Below are 24,768 nucleotides of genomic sequence, written 5' to 3'. Positions count from 1 at the left end.
CTTGCTGCAGTTGCAGAATCCAGTGTGCACTGATTAATTTGATGCTGAAACCCCAAGATGGATTCTGAGCATCCGAGCCAAGTTACAGTAATAACACGGTGCTCTTACTGATCTCGGAAGGCTTTAGTGTTATTGCTATTGACTGGAGCTGAGATATAGAAAAGTTAAGTAATTTCTATGGCACAACGTAAAGTTGATGGTAGGGTCAGGAGTAAGACGGGTTATTTGCCTTCAAAGCCAGCGCTCCGTTTTATAGCTCAGAGGCACCATTGAAAAGAGTCAGCGGAGGAGCTGAAGGCGATCGGCAGCGCTGTCTCCGTTCCCTCCGTTCTCAGTGTACCAGAGCTGGAGGAAATGCACAGCTGGCACTAAACTTATCTCAGCTGAGATCATCAGAGCAATTCTGGTTTGCTGCAGCTGGAAACCAGCACTTACAGCAGCAAAGCAAATACTCCAGTGCAAATATTCCCATGTCCTGAACTTTTAACGTCCTTCTTTTCAAAAAAGTACCATAATCCCATTGCAGAGGCACTTGAGGATCACCCAGGAGCCGCATGTCGTTGGGCAGACCAGCAGGTTTTGTCTCAGGGCCAGGACCTGTGAACGGGGCTGTTGTGCTGCTGGGGACAACCTGGACTGGGGGCGAGGTGTGTCACCTGGCATCCTGCATCTCCCTGGTTTTAAAGCAGGGACAGACATGGAAAAGAGTTTGTGTGTAGCAGGCAAACTCTTAGAAACTGAGTGCCTGTGGGAGAGCGTGACTAGTCTTGCTTTAGCCTTATCTGTTGTAGAAGATGAAAACTGTGGGAGTTGCATGTCTGCAGCCGGTCAGGACAGCGCATCCTGCAAGTAGCTGCACCCTGCTCTTGGTGCCATTGTCTCACCTGGGTGCTAAATTCTCTTGTGGCCGCACTGCTTGTTCTCCTAACGTGGCACCGGCGCATTGTAGACCATCCCAACCCCAACAAGCAAGGTAAAGGCATTGCCCAGGTCTCCTGGAGCCTCCCGATTTCTCCTCCCTACCGAAGATCTGTGTCTGTACCTTCTGCCTCCCTCCTTGGTGGCTGTGCCTTGAGCCCTGGTATCTGCCTGAGGGGCATCGCGGCTCTAGACTGCCTTGAAAAGGAATACAGCAGGGATGTCGGAATCCCAGCAAACTGGAATTGGTGGGAATGTACCTTCAAATCCTAACTCACAGCTTAATTTTTGCTGGCTCAGATTTGAACGGGGGCTTGGGGTGTTCGCTCGTTGTTAACTACGCCAGGTGGAGACTGGACAGCCCCAGCACCCCTCCCCGTTACCCCGCAGGCGCGGACCGGGGGCAGAGGGACAGGTTTTGTTCCAGCAGCCGGTGACCCTGCCATCCCAAGAGGAGCCGGCGGGAGCCACCGGCGGTGCCACCGCGCTGCTCTGCGTGCTGCAGCTATGGGGCTGCCCCACAGCTGGGGCCAGGGCGGGCAGCGCTGCTGCCTACACCTGCTCTCCTAACAGCTTACACCTGCTGTAACGCCTTACACCTCCCCTTTCTGGGGCTGGTCCGGTCCTGGCTGCGCCGAGGGTGGCACTAGTTCCCTCGACTTTACAAACCGAAATATAACATCAGGGAAATGGAAAGGGCCCCCGGCCTGCCCCGTCGCGCCTGCCCCCAGCCCCCGCTAACCGGCCGGCCCCGCCCGCCCCGACTCCCGCGCTCGCCGCTCCTGATTCCGGACCGGGTTTTCCGTGCTGCCGCCGCCCGGGGTGGGCACGGCCCCGCCCCGCCCTGCCGCGGCCCCGCCCCCGCGGAGCTGGCCCCGCCCCCGGGCATGGCCCCCCGCCCCGCGCCGCCGAGGGCAGGTAAGGGGCGCCGGGGCTGCGTGGGGCGCCGCGTGTGCTGGGGGCCGGGGTGCAGCCCCGTGCGGGCCCGGCACAGGCACGGGCGGCGGGAGCGGGCGCCTCGGGGCTGTGTGCGGGAGCTCGGCGTGCCCCGGGGTCGGCGGCGGGACGGGGCGTACCGGTGCCCGCCGGCTGCACCGGCCGGACCTCTCTGGCTGCGCAGGGCGGGAGGAGCGGCAGCGCTCCGAGCGCGGCTGAGGTACCGCTACCTCCCGCCGCGGCGGCCGGCGGGGGGAGCCGCGGGGCTGTGCCCCCAGGGAGCGGCCGCTGTGCCCCGAGTGCCCCTGGTTGCCGGGGCTGCTGCTGGGCTGCCCCTCCGGTGGGGTCTGAGGCCGCGGCAGCGGGGGCAGCGCCAGGTGGCACGGGCCGGCCTCGCTGCCTCGATGCTCGGTGCGGGCGGGGAGCATGGCTATGGCCGCAGCGTGCCCGGCCCTCCGTGTGGGGCAGGCACCTCGCACGGCGCCCCCGGCCTCGGCCCGCGGGGAGCAGGGGGTGCCCGGCCTGTGCTGCCCCAGGGCCTGTGCCCCGCCGGGCTCCAGCACTGCCTCAGCGGGGGCGTCGCGCTCCTGGGCCCCTGTGTGCCGTTACCGAAATAAAGGTGTTTTGTCTTGCGCTGGTGAGTTGTGTTATCGGGGCCCGCTGCAGTTAGTCGTGGGAAGGTTTTGTGGCCTCTGTTTACAATGGGTTTGCGAGGTGGCTGCTGGTTTTCGGAGGAGAGGTGTCAGGGCCAAGGTGCAGCTGTGTTGTTGAGAAAATCTGACAGGAAAAACTTTTGAGAAACAGAGAAACTCCTACTAAATAAAGGGCGCTTCTGATGCTTTATAGCTTACTTTGTGTTCTTCCTTCCACACTTCATATTCTAAGCTACTTTTAGAAACCTGGAGCCTGAAGTGTCACTTCCCTGTGACTTCTGCTGTTTTGTCCATATTTCCATAGCTGCCCCCCCGTTCTATTTGCTTCCTTATTTATGCTTCATTGTTGTAAATAGTTGACGTGGCAACAAGAGTGGCATTTATTAATTTCTGCTCCCTTTGCAGCCAGCTCTCTGGTGTGATTGATGCTGTTACATAAGCGATGGTAACCTGTGGCCACTGGTACTTGGTTTGTTATGTCTTTCTTGGGCTTCTTTGGCAGCGAATAATTTTTAAATGAAATATTTTGCAATGGAGGTTGTCCTCCCCAGCAATGTAACGGACCCTTCTGTGCCTCCTGCATCCCTGCCTCCAGGACAGACCTCAGGGTATGGCCAGGACAGTGGAGATCTACAGCCCTGCCGCTGTGAAACTTCTGTGAGGGTGTCAGCAGGCAAGGATCAGTTGTTATGAGAGCTGAACCCATCTCTCTCGCCCTCCCCTCCTCTCTCTCCCTTCTTGTTCCACCTTTGGCAGAGTATCTGAGAAGCTCCACATGGGGACCCAAGTTTCTGCTCTCCTGCACGGTTCTGTAATTGAAGCGCAAACTTGGGGTTTTTCCTTCTGAACTCATAAATCGTGTCCCTTTTAATGGGCCTCCATCACTGGGAAAAAGGCAGCCCTTGCCACAGGATGGCACAAAGTGGACAAAGCATTCATTGTATAGCAGGCTAACTTAGACTGCATGTAAATCAATATTGTTATCTACGCTTCAGAGATGTAGGGAGGAAGAAAGAACAATCCTAAATATTTGCAACAAAGATGAAAGGAGTAGGCACCTGTGCTTGAGGTATCAACAGGCAGCAAAGCCTGAGACAACTAAGTGCCTATTTAGTGACTCTTTAATCAAATAAAGTTACTTTTTGCAAGTTAAACCTAATGGTGTAGTTCATCTTGGAGGGAACAGCACAGGCGGATTGGGACAGCAGTTCAGAGGAGCTCAGCCATGGAGGATGTTGTGTGCTGCCCGCAACTGTTTTGAATAAGCTCGCATTGCTTCAGCAGGTTCAGCCCAAGCTGTTGCCTTCTTGCAGCCGTACAGGTTGCTGGGCTGAACGTAGCGCTGCAAAGCAGAGCAGTCAGTGGTGTGCAGCGCTGCCCGGCAGACAGCTTGCCCTCTGCAGTATATGTCTGTTTTACACAACAGTATCGTCATATAGTCATGCCTGGGCAGAATTATAGTTGTCACTGTTTATATAAAAGCTCCAAATCTTAATCAGTTTGAGCACCTAGAAATAAAACTACATTGTTCAGCAGTACGGGTGATCGTCTTATCCAAAAACTCTGTCTTCCCTACCTCCCTGCAAGATTTGCTAAGTATTCATGGAGCTGCACAGATGGAAGAAACACCTTGTCTGTGCAAGAAAATGATACCAGATGATCATCTGAAACTGATTTTATTTTTAGGCATTTAATTAAATTGGTGCAGTCTGTGTTTGGATTTCGCACTTGAGTTTACCTAAAGTATATCTTGAGCTAAACTAAATGACAGTCTGTCCATGTGCAGATTTGTGCCAGTTAAGCACATCTGTTTTTTATAGCCATGCCTGTAGTTAATTAACCTACTGTAACTTTGTCCTATAGAGAAAACCTAACATGAGAACTGTGCCTTTGTGGTGAAATTAGTATGGCATCTGATTTATTTAGTCAAGTAATTAATTTCCTTGTGAATCTGGATTCCCAATCTCTGGTAGTATTAGCCTCCTCACATCTGTGGGTGTTGTACATCACCCTTAGCTAGGAAGACTTAAATGCAAGATCTTTCACTGAACTCTGAGCGCTGCAGGGGACAGATAGTGGAAGCAGGTGCTTTTTTTTTTTCTTATTGTAGGTAACAAGTGCTGCCAGAGATACCTCCTGTCCTACTCAAGTCATCCAGCTCCTACAGCACATACATGGTTCCAGTAAGCGAATTAATGACCGAGCCTGTGTTTGCATTGGAGAGTTGCATTACTCTTGGAAGGAAAGTGGCCAGCTTATTAAAAAATACTTCCATGTATGAATTTGTTTTCTCATGGAACAAGATCTGTGACAGAAGGTGAAGTCACAGCTTCAGTAATGGGATTACTGTCCCTGGAGTTTACTTGTACTGTATCTCGGAGTGACAAAACAGTTTTATTTAAAATTGTAGCATAATGCATTTCTGTACTCAAACCAGGCGCAGCACAGACCAATCCAGGCCTCAGCACATGCTTGGAAATTAGAAGAGAAGGTAGGGATCCCAAATCAGGTATGGACTTGAGCTTCATTGTTCTCCCCTTTCATAATGTCAGGGCTGACCCCAGACTGTGGATGTAGCCCCTCTGTGTTTTGGCATCGCAAGCTGGAAACTGCAGATCAGGATACATCTTAGAATGTTGTTTCCAAGACTTTCCTTTTCCCAGATGCTGGAGGGAATTATACCTTCCAAATATACCTCATTTGAAGCAATTACGAGATGCACCCTGCTGTTTTGCAGTTACCTTCATTCCATTTTTGAGCTATTTCAGAATCATCCAGGTGGGGCTGAGGCTTAAAAATAATAGTTGACCAGAAGGAAGGATCCCTCAGTATGCAAAAGATTCCTTGGTTTGTTTCCTCAACAAACAGCACTGGTTTCCCGTGGGTTTTAGCACTGTACTCTGCCTTGTGCCATCAAGCTCAGCAGGCAGAGGAGTACAAAGGAATTGGGCCCCCTGTATTTTGGACTTCTGAGCTCCCACTGTGTTACAAAACCAGCGGTTGTTGGGGTTTTTTTTCCAACAAAATGGCCTCTGATTCCGAGGGCTCCTAGCCAGCTCCAGATGGCTCAGCAGGTGTTGCAAGTTCAGTATTACTGGGGCATAACAAGCAGGGTCAGGAAAGCAATTTATGACATGTCACCACTGGAGGCAAACATGGAGAAATTATGGTTGGAAGGAAGCAAGGTTGAGGTCAGTAAATATTTTTTCAGGGTGAAAAATAAAAGCTAGAAATTCTCATAGGTGGTTGCTTTTTTCTTCACCTTCCAGTCTTGCAGTTTCTTTGGTTGAACTCAGCAAAACTTACCTTCTGTCTCCCTTTTTCATATTGAAGATACCTGGGTTCTGAGGATTGAATGAGTTACAAATGGGGACAGGGAGATGATTATTCTAAATATATAACCTTCACCTGCAGTGGTCTAGCTTTAAGCTGCTGATTTATCTCACTTTTAGCTACCATACGTTTGTTAGTTGTTACCTTTTCGAGTATAACAGCTGAGAAGATGCTTTTAGGAGTAACCTTCATACCATGTGACATCTAAAAACACTGCTAGCAGCACAGCTGGGCTCTTTAAAGCTGATACATCTCTTTTCTCCCTTGGCTGAGAGGGAAGCCTAGACACCAGGATATTTCTGGGGTGGAAATGTCAGTGCAGCAGAAATGCAGCACAACTTGCATGAGGAGCTCTAAACTGGCTCACAGCTAAGCTGGGGGGGGGGGGCGGGAGTGAAGGTTTGTTACAAACTAATAAATGGGGAATTGCAGATTCTTTTAAAACTCCATTATCTTAAGGGTGGAAGTGCAGATTTAGCACAAACCTCAGCACAGGCCTCTGCCCCCCGCCCCAAAACCAAATGCATTTAGTGGTGGTGTGGGAGCGCTTCCCTCGCGCTGCCGCCAAACCCCCTGCCTGTGCTGGGCTGGCCGGAGGCAGAGTGGGGCTGGCAGGGTGACGGCATAGCCAGGCCTCTGAAATACTGGCATTCTCTTGCAGCTGGGACACGGCCATCCTTGTTCAGTGGGATATTAGAAGATTTCTCCGTGTCCCAGGCAGCTGTGCTTGTTTATTTGTGTTCTGGCAATCTGCAGAATTACAATGAACTACATCCTGCAAGATCTGCAAATAGTTCCCCACCTATGAAATAAACAGAAGTCTCAAATATTTAAGCTAAAGCATTAGATTATCAGTTTATTACCAGTAAAAGGCCTTATCGACCTTGAGGAGTCTGAGTCACACTTCTCCTCTGATGGGCTTTATTTTTTTTTTTGCAGTGCTGGCTCTAGAAAATAATGGTTAGGACTGAGAAGCTCAGTCTTTTGTTTACCCTAGGTGGTAACTGTAGGATGGCTTATTTAATTAAAAATGGATAAAAGGAAGTAAATTGTATGTAATACAAATTCCACCCATGCAGTTCCTTGCTAGAAGGAGATGCGTAGAGTTCAGTGTAGATAATTACTCGTGTGACGGTTGCATTGTATTAGGTAGAAATGGAAACTGAAGCCTTAACAAAACCTTCTGTAATACTGTGGGTCTCATACCTTCTTCGGAAGCAGTGGTATTTCTGAGACTGAGTGCAAATAAGCAGAGTTCACCAGCTTCTAATGTGGCCAGTGGAGCATTTCTTCAATTGTGCATTCCCCACATGCACTGAATAGGGGAGTTTACTTGGTTTTTTGGCTTAGCATTGTATTGTTGTTCTAAAATACCTGCTGCCAGCTGCTCTCAAGGGGCTGGGCTAGAGACCTTCCTGCTCTGATAAACTCCAGCAACTCTTATGCTTGTAAGAACATCTCAGGGCTATTCTTGATCAATGGATGTCCTTCACTAAAGCTGCCCAGGGGGAGGAGGAGGAAAAAGATTTTAATAAAACAGCTGAGATTGTGGGGACGTTATTGGAAAGTGTAATGTGAGACAATGAGTGAAATGGAGAGAAACCACCCAAGGCTGTGCTGACAGTGAGCTGAGCAGTGTTTTTTGTTCTGGCATGCACATGGGAGTGAAGAGCCATGGCTAGGGTCAGAGCTGGTGTCTTCCAGCCTGCCTCTTGGGGCCTGCTGAAGCTGGCCTCAGCACCAGCTGCTCTTCATCGTGTCTGAGGAGGGAATGGCACATTGTGTCACGTACAGCCCCCACCAAATAGAAAAAAATCTGTATAACATCTGGGATTAATTGAGTTTGAGTAATGTTGACATTTGGAGGTAGGTGAGACCAAACCAGCCTGGCACTGCCAGAATTTGGCCTTGACATTCCCTGTGTGATGGTAACAGATGCATTTGTACATGGACTGCTCTGGGAGACCGCAACTACCTGCTTCGTTTGAAATTACTCTTTATCTTATCAGCTGTCTCTCATCCGAAGGCCATTTCTGCATGACTTGGGAGTTTTTTGGGTAGGAACAGTAGACCTCTTTACTGGGACAAGTCAGACAAAATGTCATTGCAGACAGTGCAGCCACAGAATTTTTAGTGGAATAGCTTTTCAGAAAACAATTACATTAAATATATTCTCTGTTCTCATAGCTCACAGCTGCTCTTGGTCTGTGAAGGACTAGACAGTTCATAGCCATAAGTGGCATATTGCAAATTATGAGGAAATGGTGCAATACCGTTCCTATCCGTATTATTGCACCTCGAGGGCTTGTCTGTGTCTAAAAGGGAGCACTTAAACCAGTCAGGCTGCCACAGGTCTAAGTGAGACTCACACATCTGGCTCCCTTCTGCTGCCGCAGCCCCACAGGCTCGCCACTTCCCAGCCCAGGACTGCCATTGCTGGCGGCGGCCGTGGCTGGTGCAGGCTGCAGCCAGCTGCAGGCTCCTGTGCTGGGTAGCACTGGGAGGCACTGGGGCTGCTCCACACCCCTTCTGGCTGCAGCCGCAGCACCAGACTCGGGGCAGAGAGACACAGTCCAGCTCCCAGGCACAGGAAGTTTTATGATGGTTTTCAGAAAGACCATCCTATAGTTTGCTTTTTATGTCTTCTCTGCTGGTGAAGGTCATCAATCAAATGTCATAGTACTAGCCTGTGAGCATTATAACAGCTGTCAGTGTTTTGCCTGTAAAAATAGTGATGGCAATACCTCTGCATAGGTCATGGTACTGACAGCAGAAGGGATCAGTTGGGAGGATGAGTGGGGCTGGATCCTCCAGCAGGAGACACAGCACAAAGCTGACCATGGACTCTGTACAGATACGGCAGTTTGGGCGCTGAGTCTTTCTGGTATTGTTAGCGTGTATTGAGGACTGCAGTGTGACTGTGGGTGCCAGGACCACATCCATCATTCTTAATACAATGTTACTCTTGGTTTTGACCTGCCCTACAAGAGCTGTCTCAACTATGAAGGGTACTGGGAAGTGTCCACACATTGTAAAGCAAAAGGAGGTTATTTCCTTACATTGTGATGGAATATGTGATAAAGAGGTATGGACAGAGGCAAGCAGCCTCTCCAGCTTGCTGCTATTTTCATCTGGCTATGAATAGTCTTGTGAGGTCAGTATTATCTATTCTGGGTTCTGTTATGTTTTGGATGGGAATGTTCTTACATCTTTATTACATGGACCTGTGTGCAGCTCCAGGTCTCAAAGGGTGAGGTGGGTTTGGATGGTTCTGTGGTGACCTAGGTGATGAAATTGGGGTGTTAAATACTGTCACCATTTTTGGGTCCTGACTACCAAATTGGCAGGTTACAGTTCCTAAATTCATCCTCTTCCTTTGCACACAATGCAGCTTCTGCTCAATGAAATCTGCTTGGCCCGTGGTGTATATTATTAATTTGTGCACATCCCAGTGCTGAGGAAGATGTGCAGCATTGGGAAGGAACGGTGTGCACTGAGAAATCAGAACTGAGACTGGAGCGTCCTGCTAATGGTCTATAGGTAATTTGTGTCTGTGGGCAGGTGACAGCAAGAGCACTGAGCTGGTGCTGCACATCTGAGCAGTTTGTGCTCAGGTTAGTTACGAAGAGCATTAAGATAGTTCTGTTTTGAGCTGGAGCTCAGTTAAACCTCCCAGAAATAAAATGAAAATGCAGATTAAAGACGGTGACAGCACCTTCAGCCATCTGCCTTTCCAAAAGGGGCTATGTTTCATGCCTACTAGGCTAAGCAAGCATTTAAATGTTGCCTGATAAAACTATTTGAAAGAGAGTTACTTAAAAAACCCAAACTACTCCTTGAACAGCACCCTTCTGCACTGTAATAAAAAGGAAAACCTTGAAGAGAGAGGCTATATTAATTCAGGCGAGAGGTCTGTAATGTACCTTATTTCATAAATAGCTCTTACAGCTGCAGAAACTCTACATGGGATTAGTCTATTTATTTTGGAAAGTGCTCGAGAACTACACCTTCTCGAGCTTTTCCTTGAGGGCGCAGCTGCATGCCCGTGACCTCTGCGGCCAGCAGGCTCTGAGAGGAGGCAGGACCAACAGCACAGGTAATTCGGTTGGGTTTGGTCACATGTGTGAGGACGCACAGCAAAGCGCCAAGGAACAAGGAAATGAGCATGGTCCAGGCTGCAGGCGGTCACTCGCTGTGCCTCAGTGCGGGGATGCTCCCTGCAAGAGGATGATGCGCTCTGCTGAAGAAAGGTTGGTGTTTGTTTACCCCTTCACTTTTAGGGGTTGGGTATTGGGTTGGTGCTAGGGGAATGCATGTCACACCGCCACTTGATGCTTTGCTGAAGGGAGAAAGGGGCGGTTTGGGACAGGTCACAGATTTCTATGTCTCAGCTGGCATAAACGGGAGTCTCCCCGCATCAGTGCTTAGCACCTGGCCTTTCCTGGGCTGTCAGCTCCAAAGCGTGTGGGACTGCTGTTCTTCCCGAGTCACAGTGCTCTTTGCACTCTTTGCACATTCCAAGCAGCTGACAAAGGGAAGATTTATTCCTTTTATTAGTATCCTTCTTAGCTTTTCTGCTGGCAGAGCTGTCAGCGGTGCCCCATGCAAAGGCTGGCATTGTCTGGATTCCTCCTGGCTGCAGAGCTGCAGGCGGGCATGGCTTACACCACCTCTCTGGGCACTGTAAAACCAGTCTCGCAGGTGAAGATACCAGGGGCTGCAGCTGTTGGAAAAAGCCTTTTTGCACCTAAACACTGCTAAACAGTTCTGTAGTAGGTTAGATGGGGGGCAGAGGAGGGTGTGAGGAATGATCAAAACTCCCTGAGTGATGCCCGGAATGAGCAAACAACAAACTTCCTTTCTCTGGAAGAGAAATCCTGGCTGTGACACAGGTCAGTGAAGTGAGCTGCATGGAGCAGGTGAATGCAGAATAATCCTTACTGGGTTTTCTAATAAAATGCTTGGGGATATCGAATGAAGCAAGGAAGCGGTGGGTCAAAACAAAACATCGGCAGATACTTGTGCACTTCAAGCGTAGTGAGCCTGTGGGGCTGCGGGGCTTTGAGGATATTGCAAATGCTTAAAATTCATGTGAATTCAGAAAGTAATTAGAAAATTCTGTGAAATGCAGAGATGTTGCTCCTGTTTCGGAGAGTCCCTGCCCTGTACCTTGCGGGAGCTGGAGCGCAGGATGGCTCGCTGTACCCTCCCTAGCCATATGCCGTTAGCCCTTGCTGAAGATAAACTGGTGCATTACAGGGACCTTCAGCCTAGCCGTAGCCTTTCCTGTAGTTCTAAACTGGACACTGAAAATCTGTTGGGAGATAAGATGTATACATCCCGGTATGATGTTTTAACGGAACAGGCCTTGTTTCTCCACCCATGTTTCTCGGGCTCCGGGTTTGACAAGCTGCTCAGCGGCATGACGTGCCATCGCAGATCTGCTCTGGTGACTGGAGCATTTGCTGCTGCTTGGGGAGGCAGCTGCAAGAAATTGAAAGCTATCACAGTAGAAGATGCAGCCAGTTATGCCACATGATAGGTCATGCTTCTGCCTGTCTCCACACCCCCTCCACACCCAGCGTTTGTCAACACGGGTGGGTGTGCGAGTCAATCTCATGTTGTCTTCCCCAGAAAAGCTGTTAGAGGGAAGAAAGTCCTTTGGGCATCCAGCGTGCTCCTCCTCTCAGATTTACAGTCTTCCCTGTAGCCATGATAATCCATATGGCCCATCTGCTTTGTTGTGCCCAGTGGCAGGACCCAGCAGGGCTGCTCCCCCTGCACTGGGGCATCGTGGTGGTGCAGCGCCTGAGAGCAGCCTGAGTTTGCTCTGCACAGTGTGCATCAGTCTTTAAGCAGACACTGCTAATCCGGACACAATTCGCTCTTTCATGACTCTCCGTTTTGCTCTTGTTGCCAGAGAGCAGTCCTGACCTAGGAGGGGTCTCCCACCAGCAGGAAGGAAGGAGAGTGCAATTTGCATTTTGCTTGTCACGGTTTCTCCAAAACCAGTTTACATCAGCAGGCTAACAAAGGTGCTTGCACTTAAGAGGCCCCAGTCTGGGGTAAAGCATGCCCCAGTACTGCCCGATGACTCCCATCACTGCCGTACAAATCTGCAAGGCTTTTGTGTTTCCCTTCCCCGCTGTTTGCAGAGGTGGCGAGGCGAGGGCTGGGCAGGACGCACAGAAAGTGGCCCCATCCGTGTGAGACCCACAGGGTCTTGGCTTTCTTATAACTCTGTTGATTTAGGTGTTCGTACTGCATCATCCCTGTGGTCTCCAAACTGTTTATTAACAAGGCTTTGAGGCAGGAGAGGATTATGTGCAATCTAACAAAGCGATTCAAAGCTGTGTGGTGCTGCTTAAGCAGCGTGTGAAATCTGGGATTAAGCGATCTGGGGGAGCAGGCGATGGCTAGCCACAGTGCGGTGTGCCTGCCTGATAACACACCGTACATGTCAGTTGATTTTTGCCTTTCATCTATTGTGCTTGCAGACCCAAGTAAACAAACAACACGCTCTCCCTTGTCACGGTGTACCGGAGTGGTTAGCGGTGGGGTTCTCCTGTATCTGCAGGGTCCAAGGCAGGGCAGCACCGTGCACCCATCCGAGGCTGCAAAAGCTCAGGTCTCCACGGGGCCAGCCCCGTGGCCCTGCCACGTATGGAGGTCATTTCCCAGCCTCGTTTATTCTTGCTGGCCTTGGTCGACAGCTTTGCAGCTCCTGAGATGGCCAGCAAGACTTCCAGGTGGAGCGGTCTTCTGGACCGGCTCACTTTCCCACAGTGAGTGCATGAAGTGGTTTGATTTTTAACTATTTAAAATTAAAGGAGTTGGATGTTTGGTTTCCCTTAACCTTTTCTTTCTAATGTAAGCACTCCAGTAAGATAAAACATTCTCGGGGTTGGGGGTGGGGGGGGAAGGCTGTTTACAAAGAGGTGACCTTTATTCTTTTTCTAATTGACTAACCATACTGATGAATAAGTCTTTGCTGAAAATGTTTTCTGAAGTACTTTCAGCCCACATGTCATGGGTTTGTTAAAAATAAATAGAAGTTCTAGAGAAGCAAATATTGTGAAAACTGTGTCCCTAGATACTTCTTTAAAAATAAAATCTGTCCCAGAAAATTCTGTAAATGTCTTTGTAGAAGTAGAATTGTGCCTGAGCGCCAGAGATGGTTAGAACAGGGTGTGGAAGAGCCATGCCAAGCTGGATGAAATGTAGATTTAAACAATAGAGATTCATCAGGGCTTTTTATTACTGTTTCTGTTTTAGCTGTTTAGAGTGGTATTGACAGTTTCTCAGATGATAAAGACTATAATTGTAGTGTGACAAGCACAGCCTTACTTGCCTCAAAGAAATATGAAATGTTTCCTCCAAAATTTTTCCAATAATTAGAGAGTTTTTATGACAATGCCCATTCCTTTTACAAACCTTTTTATGTGGTGTCCTTTGGTATTTCTTTGTAAGCATTAAGGGCAGATGTCTATTCTTTCTTCTAACATGTTGTTGCACCATTTTGAAAAAGGCAAATGTTTGGGAATCTATCATGCATAAAATAACAGAAATCAGTGAAATTATGTAAAATGAGCAAAGTTCAACTGAAATACTTGTGCTTGACTTTGGATATGCTCGTTGATGGAGGAGGTGCACCATGTGGACACAGTCCAAAGAAATGACAAACATGATGAAAACCCCAGCTCTGAGGAATCTGATGGAGTTGGGGTTGGTGGAGGCTGAAGTGTAAAACCCTGTGGGGATGGCTGCAAAGGGAGCACCTCTGTGGTGGCTGGGACAGGCCGGCATCGATCAGGGAGATCTGGGCTAGGCAATAGGAACAAGTTGCTTGCTACCAGTCAGCTAAGCACAGAAATAGGTTGCCTGGGAGGGCTGTGGTAGCTGTCCTTAAAGGGACAGGTTAGACAGAGTAGGCACGATACAGGCCGTGAGGTTAAGGAAGGCCTTCAGATCACATTTGCCCTGAAAGCTGGGATTTATTAATTTTTAATGACCTGACTCCCAAGGCTGTGGTTCTGGGAGAAAATGCCAAGTATGATGAAACCCATGGTCACCTGACGGGCTTGGAAACAATGGAAAAATCCCATCTGGTGAGCTAGAAACTGCCTTCATGGACATGAGCAGAACTTCTGCTCCCTCAGACATGTGCCTGACTGCCCTCACGTTGACCAGGGCGGAGAAGAAGGAATAAAGTAGCAAAGCAACACGTGGTTTACTCAGAATTCTTCCATACCCTGCAGCCTCTGGCTTTTTTCATTGTCTTCTGGAACACTAAGTGATCTGCACCTGTATTGTTTGAATAGCAAATATCAGTGCAGCATAAAGCAAAGTGCACCCATACTAGAAAATGAGCAGCCTCTGGCATTCTATAGCATAACATGCAGCAATAACACTTGCAGGTGGTTGTTCTGTCACTTCCCAATTGCTTTATGAAGGTTGGCTGCTTATTCTCGATCTCATTTAGGGCAGAAGTGAGGAAAAGAAGAATGGAGGTAAAGAGCAAGCAAGCGATTTGGTGATTTATATGCATACTTCGCTTGTAGCATGCTGAGTCAACTGTTTACCTGTTAGTAGGAAAGCGGCTAAAATAAAATACTGTCTCGGTTAGGTTAATACCACATGAGGAGCTGTAGGACGGGGAGGAAAGTAGGGCAGCTTGTTTTGGAACTTGTGCTGAAGAACAAATAAAAACCCCCAATGTACACATTCGGTTACCATATGTCGCGCTTATCATAAAAGGCATCTTGGTGTTATTTCTTTGCAGGGATGCTTGAACTCCACGGAGGCAGACTTCCCTGTTGAAGAAAGCGCATGCCAGAGGTGCTGGGGTTGCTGGTGGTGAGAAGAGCTTTCATGCCTGTTGAGGCAGCTAAGGCGGATGGCGAGCTTGCTCCTTCCCGTGCTTGCCTGTTTGATTGACATTGGCTTCTAAATTGCTGCGGCTGTGCCTGAAGAAAAGCAAAGGAGCATAATTTTGCTGAGAGAATTTTTCTGGCAGGGGAAGGCGTGCAGTGCAGAGAAACGTGCCAGCGAAGAGCCTGGAAGTGCAAGTCCAGGTGCTAGCGCAACTTCCACCCAAGCCATGCTGTTGTGAGGTCCTTTTTCTCCAGCCGCGTCTTGCTCAGCGCACCAGAGCGGGCTGCACAGGGGCTGCCCATGGCATTGCCGCAGCCTGGGCTGGATTAGTTCCTGGTGTGTCACTGCTTCAGCTGTCTGAAGAACTGAAGAAGGTTGCAGGGAAGATGTTGGACTTGAGCTTCCTGACTGAGGAGGAGTATGAAAAGCTGATGAAGGTTCTGCAGAGAGATGCAGAGCTGAAGAAGAAAGATGGGGATCGCATCAGGTGAGGGAGTGTGCAATGACAGCAGGAGCTTCCCCTGGGGGAGATTTTTTTTTTGCTTCTTTTAGAGAGGAGAGTGTGTGTGTGTGTGTGCAGCAAGTAGAGATGCAGGCTGTAGCAGTGTTGTCCCTTCTTGCTCAGATCCTGACAGATCTTTTCATTTCATCTCCTGCTTTCTCAGCCATCCTGTTGTCGCTGCTGTCCCCTCTGCAGGATTGCAGGGCTGGACTCTTAATCAGCAGCCCTCAGAGACGCCAAGGGAAATCATCCCTTTCCTGCTCTATGGAGGAAGATGCCGATTTCTCAGTGTCAGAGGTTCAAGCAAGGGAGTAGCTTCTACCTTGTTTTCCTCACGCAGTAGCTCAAAAATCCTGTAGTGTTTTAAAATGAGACTTTCATCCCTGTCTCTGTTTTGTATCCCTCCGGTGCTCTTTGAGGTGGGGGGTGTGTGCAGCATCCGTCGTGCAGGCAGAGAGGGGCAGCGAGATGCTATGTGATGTGCCAAAGGTTTGCGGGAAGCCGTTTCAGAGCCAGGAAACCACTCTCAGTTCAGCTGACTTGCCACTGGCCATCCTGGAGCTCAGCTCTGGTTGATCGGGATTGCTTGTTGCTGCTGTCACTTTTTAAATGCCAGCCATTAGACCATCTGGGCTGACAGTATGCACCAGGCTCAGGAAGCTGGCACTGAGCTCTCCATGGCAAGAAATTAGTAGTTCAGTGAGCATGGATGGCACTGTGTGAGTTTACCCCTGTTAAGGATGTGAGTCTTTGACTTGCCGTTGAGCCAAAAAAGAGTAAGCCCCGTGTAGAAGGGATACTCAAGGCTTGAAGGGGGGGTGGGCAGCTTTGCAGCAGGCTCTGGGGAGCCTACGTGCCCTGGCCTCTGCTCAGGGGTGGGAGCTGGGGAAACAGAACTGGCGGTGGCATGCAAGCAGCATGGACCTGGAGCATATGTGTCTGCATGCTCTTACATCTCCTCTAAATTGAGACAAGGTTTTGAAAAGGTTTTATCTTTTTTTTTTCTTTTTTTTTTTTTTTCTGTTTCTGAAATGCTGTAAAATTTCTGCTCTGCAGTGGAGGTTTGGGGAAAAGAGTGTTTGGATTATTTCAGTTTTGTTTCACTTCTCTTCGAAAGCTGTTGCACCGAAGGCTTTCATTTGGGAGCAAAGTGAGTTAGATCCTGACGAGGGGGGTGCCGTTGCCCCTTGCTGTCGATATGGCTATATGTGGAAAGACCTTTGGTGCAAGTGTGGATGTATGGCTCCAGCACAACCTGCCTGCGGGGTGAAATGAGGGCAATGGCAGTACGCTGATACGGTCTCAAAAAGACTAAAATATGTTCCTACATCTCCTCTGGCCCAGCACCTCGAGACCCTCACAGGGGCAGATGCAGCCCTGATGTAGATGGGATCTGCCAGCTCCCTGGCTGTCAGTCCTGCTGGGCCCCCCAGCTTGACCCTTCAGGGCTCCAGTAGTTATCTGGGGTTTTGCCCCCTCTTCTTGCTGAGAACTGGACTGTGGTGGGAGTTTCTTCTGGCCTCTCAGCTCTTTTAGGAACCCTGAACTGCGGTGAGCTGTGGGAGGCAGTGCCAGCTGAAAGGCAGCTAATTCAGCAAGCCTTGGTATAAAACCAAAATAACCAGAGGAGGGTTAAAAGTACAGGCTGGCAGACAGAGCGCTGACAGGTTTAGGTGCCAAAAACCAGCCCTGGGTGTGCCCAAGTGAGTTACAGTAGGAGAAGCTGTGCTCAGGAAGGAGAGCTAACTGTTTGAGTGCCAAAATTGGCATGGCAGGAGGAGCAGGGAGAGGAGCAGTGTCCAAGGAGAAAGCTGTAGGGTCGTGTTGCTCACCTAAATAACATGATTTATTTCCATGGTTTGCATCAGATTTGATCCAAAAGGCTTTGCCGCTCGTAAAGAGATTAATAGACAAATAAAATGGAGAAGTGCAAGACCTGCAAACAGCCCCATCCCTTCCCGAATGCTCAGGGCTGCAAAGCAAATAGACAAATCTCATTGCCAGGTGACTCTGATTTGGATTTGGAAAATTCGGAAGAGGTGAAAGCACGTGTTTACAACGTGCTGTTCCCATTTCAGATAAAAAATCAGCTTTTGTTTTAATGCCTGTTTGGCCCTTGGGATTGCAGAGAATCTCTGGATCCTTCATAATATAAGACGTGTGAACTGTACGGACAGTTGTTATGAAGGTAGCTCAGGGGATGTCAAAACCTGTGAGATCTTTTTGGTCTGTAATGTTCTCACTGATTTTCAGGCGGATACAAGGCTCCATCAAGGATGAAAAGAAGAAGAAGTTTGTGACAGGTGAATGGTTTTCTGAAGTGAAGGCAAAGCGATTTCAGGAAGACTTAGAGGGGCCGGATCTACTTCGGGCATCAATTAGAAGGAAAAAAGGCAAACTAGAAAGTAAGTATGTTGGTGTACGTCTCAAGAAAACAAGTTGATGGACCAGAAAAAAGTGGTCAGGTGTGGGGGGCTCCCTGTACTGGGAGTCTGTTGGGGGCCAGCCAGTGTGTTGTGATAAGGGGATTCTTAGCTAATCTTTCAGTACTAGAAAAAAAATACACGATTACCAAAATCAGGGCCCAAGAAAATACTACAGTGTGGCAGAGGACCAAGGCAAAAGCTGTTTACCGGCTGTGTGCAGTAAATGCCTTTTCCCCACTTCAGCTTCTTTCTTCCGAAACATCCATTTGTCAGAGGTCACTGGCAGCATTTCTTGTCATAGAAGCAAAAAAGGGAAGGGGATGATGTGCGGCAATCTTTGGCATCAAACTGCTATGTGTGGGTCAGGCACCCCCCCTGCCCTAATTCCTAGGGTGGTCTGATAGAACCAGCCGGGCAGCTGCTCTCGCAGGCCTCTGGGGTGGTAGGCTCTGTCACATCTCTGTAAAGGGAGAGCAAATATTTGCTCACTTGAGAGAGTCCATGCCTAGCTTTTTACATGGGTATAATGCCAAGGCCCAATGTGGTTTTCAAAGTAAAAAGGGCTTTGGGGCCAAGTCTGAACGATACCCAGGCTGCTGTGCCTTAGCAAGGTTGTATCTGGGACCGTGTGCTAGTTCAAGGCAGATGTTTTGTGTGTTGTTTGGAGTGCAGATGAACTCTCACGGTGGTATGTAAAACAGATCAAATCAGATCTGTCGGCTCAGTTCAGCGAAGAGAAGTGATCAGCCCCATGTGAAACGAGCAGGGCTGTGCTTTGAGTCCAAATGTAACCAGCCCGGAGCTGGCACTTTGTGCTGAACATTTGTGCAAAGCAGAACCGGGGATGATTCATATCCAGTCCTCAACATGAAGACAGGCCAACCACTCCACAGCAGGACCGCGGAACTGCAGCTCAGTCTCCTCCTTGATTATTTGTCAGGGTGGGTAATCACAGATACCCAGACATGGCTGGTGAGGGACTGGCTGCTGCTGCTGCTCTGGGGCAGCCATGGCCCTGATCCACAGCTCTGGGCACACTCTACCATGGTCCCTAATATAAGGACCCTATAACGGCTGTGTTCTTTTGGAGTAAAGACTACTGTCCGTTAAAGGGTTGTCTTCCATCTGTCCAAAACTCCAATGTCATCTCCACCAGTTCAGTTCAGCTCTTTCCTGGGCCCAGCTACCCATTCCTGCCATGGGGTAGCAGCGCTATGGATCACTCCTGTGCTTGGTGGGCCTCGCTGGCCAGGCTCTCTCTGTAACGTTAATTGCCTGGGTTTAGTGTACCCCTCTTAGCGCCACATTACATACACACATTCTCAAAGCTAAACGCTGGCTAGGGACTTCGCTAACCCAGAGCCTCATTTTCTTTTTGCTTTTTACTTACCCCTGACAGCTCTCATAACTTAGCATAGATTCATTGGAGCCTCTGATGCAGAACCGACCCATCATATTTCATATGAAGTTGCTTTTATCCTTGGTATTAAGGATTCATGATGTCATTGAATTTACTATTTTATCATCCCTCCAGAATGCTAAAACATATGAAACCTTTTCCAGCTCGATAGAGTTGCATGGCCATTTCTGCAGAGCATATCCATTTCTGCAGAGCATATTCTGCTCTTTGAGGACATGCATTTGTGCTTACACCCTCTTTGGGTGAAGAGACAGATGCTTCAGCAGCCCCTCTGCTAGGGCCCAGGTCAGACAAATGCTCTGTTGTCTGCAGCCCCGTTAGCAACCAGCAGTGAATTGGATTTGTCTGCCTTTTGCCTTGCCACAGGCATCAGCACCCTTAGCTTGCTGCCCATTTCAGGAAAGCAAGATTTGAAGTACTGTTGGGTTTAGATTTAACTTTGCTGATGTGCATGTATGAGATGTGGTCTCACATTATCATCTAAAATAACCTCCTTATTAATATAGTAGTAATATGTAAGTTATGTCTTTGCATGTGCATTACTTGACTAATGCTGTTTTAAGAAGGAAGAAGCAAATGTTACTAAATTACTATAGTAATTACGTTTAGATTTAGCCCTCTGTTTCTTTTTCAACTTTTTTCTTTCCTTTCTCTTTTTCTATTCTCAGACTCATTTTGATAAAGCACAAGTATAACACATGACTAGTCCTTCCTCTTATTTTTCCCACTGCCATTTTACAGCACTGGTTGAGGATCAGGATTCTGCAGCTAACATTTTCTTCTTGCTGTTGCCTGTTGCACACTCAGCTCCTGCGGTGGTTACCATATAGATTTCCCCCTTCACATGATGGACTTGTCAGCAAGAGTATTGCACTGGTGAGAGCAGCGCTTGGCCCATCAGGGAACAAGGATAAGGCCCCTTTATGAACACTTTGGCCGTGCAGCTCACGTTCAGTCTGCAGTAGGTGAGACAAGGGCCTTTACTTGCCACCGTGACACCTTTTTTTCTTCTCCTGAAAAGATCGTAGTCGTTCACCTTCTCCTGGCATTCAAGGCGGTGAAGGGGTGCATGTTCTTTCAGCCAAATCAGTGTGATGTGTTCGTGAGTCCAGGGCTGGTAATCCTGATTGAAGTCTTTGATGACTGTGTTGGGGAGTGAAATAAGAAAATTCCTGCATGGAAAATCCCTGCTGAGATAATTGCTGGCATTCCCGTTGCATGGTAAACGGGCTGAGGAGGGGTGGAAATTGGTGCCTGAACAGAAAGATGCCCAGTGACCTTTTCTGGAGGAGGGTTTTCACCTTCAGAAGGGAGAGCTGTGTGGATCCCTAAGGGTCTTCACAGTTGGTATTGATTATAGTAGAAAACGTTAGTAACCAGCAGTAATGTAAATCTATAAAATGGATAGATACCCTATATTGAAACTACAGGTCACAGGGCAGTGCAGGTGGATAAATTTGGTGATAACTTCTTGAGCTTGTGTGCAATGGATGAAAGCTAACAACTGGGTGGGAAAGGGACCATTTTATCTACCTGCTGAGGCAAGTCAGCCCCAATGGCACGGTTGGCCATGCTTTCCCCGAGCGTGCAGTGTCTTTGGTTTAGAGTGATAGGAAATGAGTAAAGCAACTGAAGTGTTAGAGCAGGAGTGGCCCTATACATATGTGTACAAATATATGTACGGACAAGTTAAACTGGTCAGGCCACTACTAATTTTTGTTGGAATTTGCTTCTTACTCTGTCTCATCCTGAAGTTAGCAAAAGCATTTTTCTTGTCTTGAATGGATTATAACATACCAATAGCTATTTGTTTGTGGTTATAGAAGCCAGGTATAGCTGTGTCAGTGGGCTGAGCCGTTTTGAAGGGCAGTGATTCGGATGGGAGGAAGCAAACAGCTCCCACTGCCTCTGCCAGCCGGGCGCGGGGAGCTGTGCCTGAGGGGGACGTGTCAGTGAAAGGCAAGCCTGACACAGTGCCTTTGGAAGTGAGGTGAGAAAGAAGTGCGGTCTTCGGCTGTCAAGGTCTTTTCAACCATGACAGGCAGAGGGAACATGTGGGAGCTGTGTGTTTGGTTCCGCTGCTTCCAGAGCAGCTACCTGCTGGCACCTCCCTCCCCGGGGTCTGGGGCAGGAGGCCGTGGCTCACTGTGTAAATGCTCCTCAGCGTGCCTTCGCATGCCTGCATGTGATGTGGCCCGCGTGTCACAGCTTGTCTCTCCCGAAACAATGTTCAGTGATGCTTTTTGCGCATGAACATTTGCACGGGCAAAACGCAGTCACTCTCTCAGAAACTTGCTCTCTAAAACCGGCTTGTTCTTACATAGCCAGAGTCCTGTCTTCCGCCAGGAGCGAGTCCGCTGCTTCCCGCTGCTGTGGGAACCACGGGGCCACCCAGCTGCCATCCCGTGTGTGTGCCAAGCACATGGTCCTGACGCAGACAGCCCCAAGCAACGCCTGCTGTGGTCCTCTGCACCACAGGGCCAGGCGCTTCACCAGCAGGAATTGTTGGGACTGCAGCATTTGTGTCCATGGGGATGCACAGGCAAGGGGGAATGAAGCTCCATCCCCATCACCTGCTGCTGGATGGTACCACACGGGCAACGTTGGTGTGACACTGATACCGCGGCCTGCTGTAGGACTGCTGTGCTCTGGGGTTTAGTGCCGTTTTAAGTGAGGCTATACTATTTAATGTCACATCTGAATCCTCTGAACCTCTGATTCTATTATGTTGTGTAATGAAATATATCCTAAAGAGATTTGGTGGTTTTTCTAACGGGTAGATTTACTCTTTAAAACAGGCCTAGCTGCATTGCATAAGTGTGTGCAGAAACTGCAGATGAGACTAAGCTTCGTTTTTTGTTGCTTTTGGAGAGTTTAATCGTTTTGGTTTTGCAGAAGCAAGAGAGCCTGTTTGCCAGCAAATGTCTAATGCAACTTTACACCCTGGCAGGCTGCTCTAAAGGTTACCGTCTTCTATTGTTTTTTCTTTAGGGTCTTTGAGAGCTTAAAAGACATAGCTGAGCCTTGTGCCAGTAAAAATAACAGGGATCTCTTAATTAACTGTATTGGCCTCCTCCTTTGTTTGCCAAGATCCGATGACTTGAGTCAAAACAGGAAACGGCTGAATTTAAATCCTGGAACGGATTAACTTTATTGACAGCTGCAGCAGTGTCCTGCAAAGGTTTCCAGTGATGTGACAGCTCCTGGCATGAGCCAGGCATTAGGCAGTTCGCTTTGGCCTCTTGGACCCACGGGCCTTTTCTTTCCCCAAACAAAACACACCGATCATGACAAGTTTAATGAAATGTCATTTCTCAATTGTCTTTGCTATATTACAGATGAGGCCAACGAGCACATCCAAATGGGTCTGGGAAGCAGAACTGCCCTGAGTCCTCCCTTCCCTGAGCACGCTGCTGGCGCGGGAGAGGAGAGGTAACCACCACTGCTTGTGCAGTGCTCTGGCTGCTGCTCTTACTTCTAATGAAAATTGAATGCTACCCATTAAATCCTGTTTTTTAACTGAGTTTCCAAGGCTGTATAAGTAATAGGTTATATAGGATATTTTTAAAATCTTTTTTCCAGGAATTGTCAGAGTATCAATCCTCCCCTAATAGCTAAGTGCTAATGTGCTTATCCCAGAAAGGTCTTTTCCTGCATGATTTGATAAGAGGTCAGTAAAATGGAAGCTGTCTGTAATGTCAGGATATTCTGGTTAGTTTTTCAAGGCAATTATGGTTGTATTTGTTTAATTTTTGCCATGGAGCAATGTTAACAAAATGAACTGTTTGAGGAAACCGCTCATTTCCTGCTGGTGCCAACCTCTATGTCCAGTGCTCAGCACTCTCCATCAAGGCTTGGTAGGTTTTCACGTTGTGCTGACTGAGCAGAAACACCCACTAAAAGCGCTCCAACGAGCAAATCAGTGACCTCACTCCATATTCGTGGACTATGGAGAAGCCATTAAAATATTCACATATTCGTTTATTGTTGTGCCCATCTCATTTGCATTTTATTTTGTCAGCAGAATGAGGAATTATTCTTCACAGGTGGTGGTTGCTCCAGTTAAATATCAAATATGGGCCTTGACAACACTTCCACATCTCTTACAGCTGGTCACTGGGTGTTGCTTAATGAAGGATCCAGAGTCAACAAGCCTGAGATGCTCCTGCTTTACTGGCACAGCAATGGTCTTAATGGTTTTTCTGGAGGTTGATTAAATCCTGAAAACCTTGCTTTGTTTTCCTCATTCAGCTCTAAGCACAAAGCATTCCCATATGAAATCTTACCAGCTTGACTGCTGCTCTCCATCTGGAGAGCAGCCACCACTAGACACTCCCAAAAATGGTAGAAACAGTCAAGTAAACCACCTGAGATATGTGTTTCTTCCATTTATTTACCAGGCAATTATTAATTAACTTCTATTCCAAGCATAAAGATTTATATCCTCTACTATAGTTTTGCCTTAACTATTGTTGTCATAGTCATTCCTGTAGTTTCTAAATCCTACATCAATCTGGTTTTGCCTTTGGCCTGAACTGGGAGGTGTGCCCGGTTCCTTCCTGGGCCATAGCCTGGCACTGCATCTCCCTCCTGCAAGGCTCTTGGGCTCTTCTGGCACTGCTGGTTCCTGTGCTTTCCCCTTATGGTTTTCTCCCAGAAGGGGAAAGTCTGACTAAACCTAGAAGTTGGCACTGTTATTTTTACTGAGCAAGTTCTGTGCTGGCTGCAGCGGGAGACTCATCCTTACTCCATGTTCTGGTCATTTAACATGTTTCCCTTCCCTGCAAGCAGTAATGGAGAAAATAAATGAAGGCAGCAGCTCTGGGCAGCCTTATATTGGCTGGGTCAGTAGATCAAAGTGGCAAAGTAGATGAGCAGAGCTGAGATGGTGCTGAAGACTGCGTGATCACCCTACCAGGTACATCACTACCACTGATCTCCCTCAGGTGTTTCTCCTCTCCCCCAGATCCAGCACATCTGCTCTTGATACCACAGAGGAGCGTAAAATCTTGCCAAAACCGAAGCCAAGACTTCCTGCCCCGCTGTCTGCGTCACACAAGGTAGTACAGGCACAGCCTCTGCACCTTTATTCCTTGGACCTTCACATAGTCTGTACCTGCTGGCAGGGGCTCCGCAAACTGCCTGCCCTGGTGTCTGTGCTTGAATAAAATAGATTTTTCCAGTCTTTTCAGTTTATATACACTGATAGTGTTTGTTTTCCATTCAGAGATCCAGTATACATGATGTCTCTTCTTCAGAGAGTGACACTGGAACAAGTCCATTTGTGGCTGCAACAAACAGCTTGCATTTGTCTAGAAAAGGTAAGGGTTTTGTTCAGTGAGCCATTGGTGGTTTTGTTTTTCAACATCAAACACCAAGAGACAAGATGCTATTTTGTGTGTGTACAAATGAATAACAAACAGTATTTCTTACCTTGGCATGTGAAAACGGGCTGCCAACATTTGTATGAATTACGCCCAAGGTAGCAGGGACCCAGAAAAAACAAATCCAATGACTTGAAACGTCTCCTGGCTCTCAGTATGACTTGAACTGAGTACTTGGCTCACAGCTCCTTAATCCATAGATCCAAGTTACCTCCTCTGTCCTGCCTTGAATATATAGTGTATTTTTGGTACGTAGCAAATAGCCAGTAGGAAAGCTGTCAAACTGAAAGCAAAGCTGCAAACAAATCCCCAGCTCACAGCT

At 48.3% G+C, this 24,768-nt stretch overlaps 1 protein-coding gene across 6 annotated transcripts in view; it reads left to right on the top strand.

Moving 5' to 3' along the window:
• Window positions 1-24,768, top strand: part of LOC308054045 (synaptotagmin-like protein 2) — an 83,646-nt gene that overhangs the window by 43,740 nt on the left and 15,138 nt on the right. For 2 of the 6 annotated variants that reach the window (XM_080366199.1, XM_080366203.1), the window contains exons 2-6: window positions 14,623-15,201; window positions 17,470-17,621; window positions 22,401-22,494; window positions 24,029-24,122; window positions 24,290-24,383. In XM_080366199.1, coding sequence (XP_080222325.1) covers window positions 15,101-15,201; window positions 17,470-17,621; window positions 22,401-22,494; window positions 24,029-24,122; window positions 24,290-24,383 — 535 coding nt within the window. In that variant the 5' untranslated portion in view covers window positions 14,623-15,100. Of the gene's footprint in view, window positions 1-1,623; window positions 1,837-2,389; window positions 11,089-14,622; window positions 15,202-17,469; window positions 17,622-22,400; window positions 22,495-24,028; window positions 24,123-24,289; window positions 24,384-24,768 lie in introns of those variants that run through there. The other 4 variants (XM_080366201.1, XM_080366204.1, XM_080366202.1 and 1 more) reach the window with 4 other exon arrangements.

Source organism: Falco punctatus, assembly GCF_963210335.1.
Source record: "Falco punctatus genome assembly, chromosome: 15".
NCBI classification, from domain to species: Eukaryota; Metazoa; Chordata; class Aves; order Falconiformes; family Falconidae; genus Falco; species Falco punctatus.
This window is presented reverse-complemented; position numbering and strand designations above follow the sequence as displayed.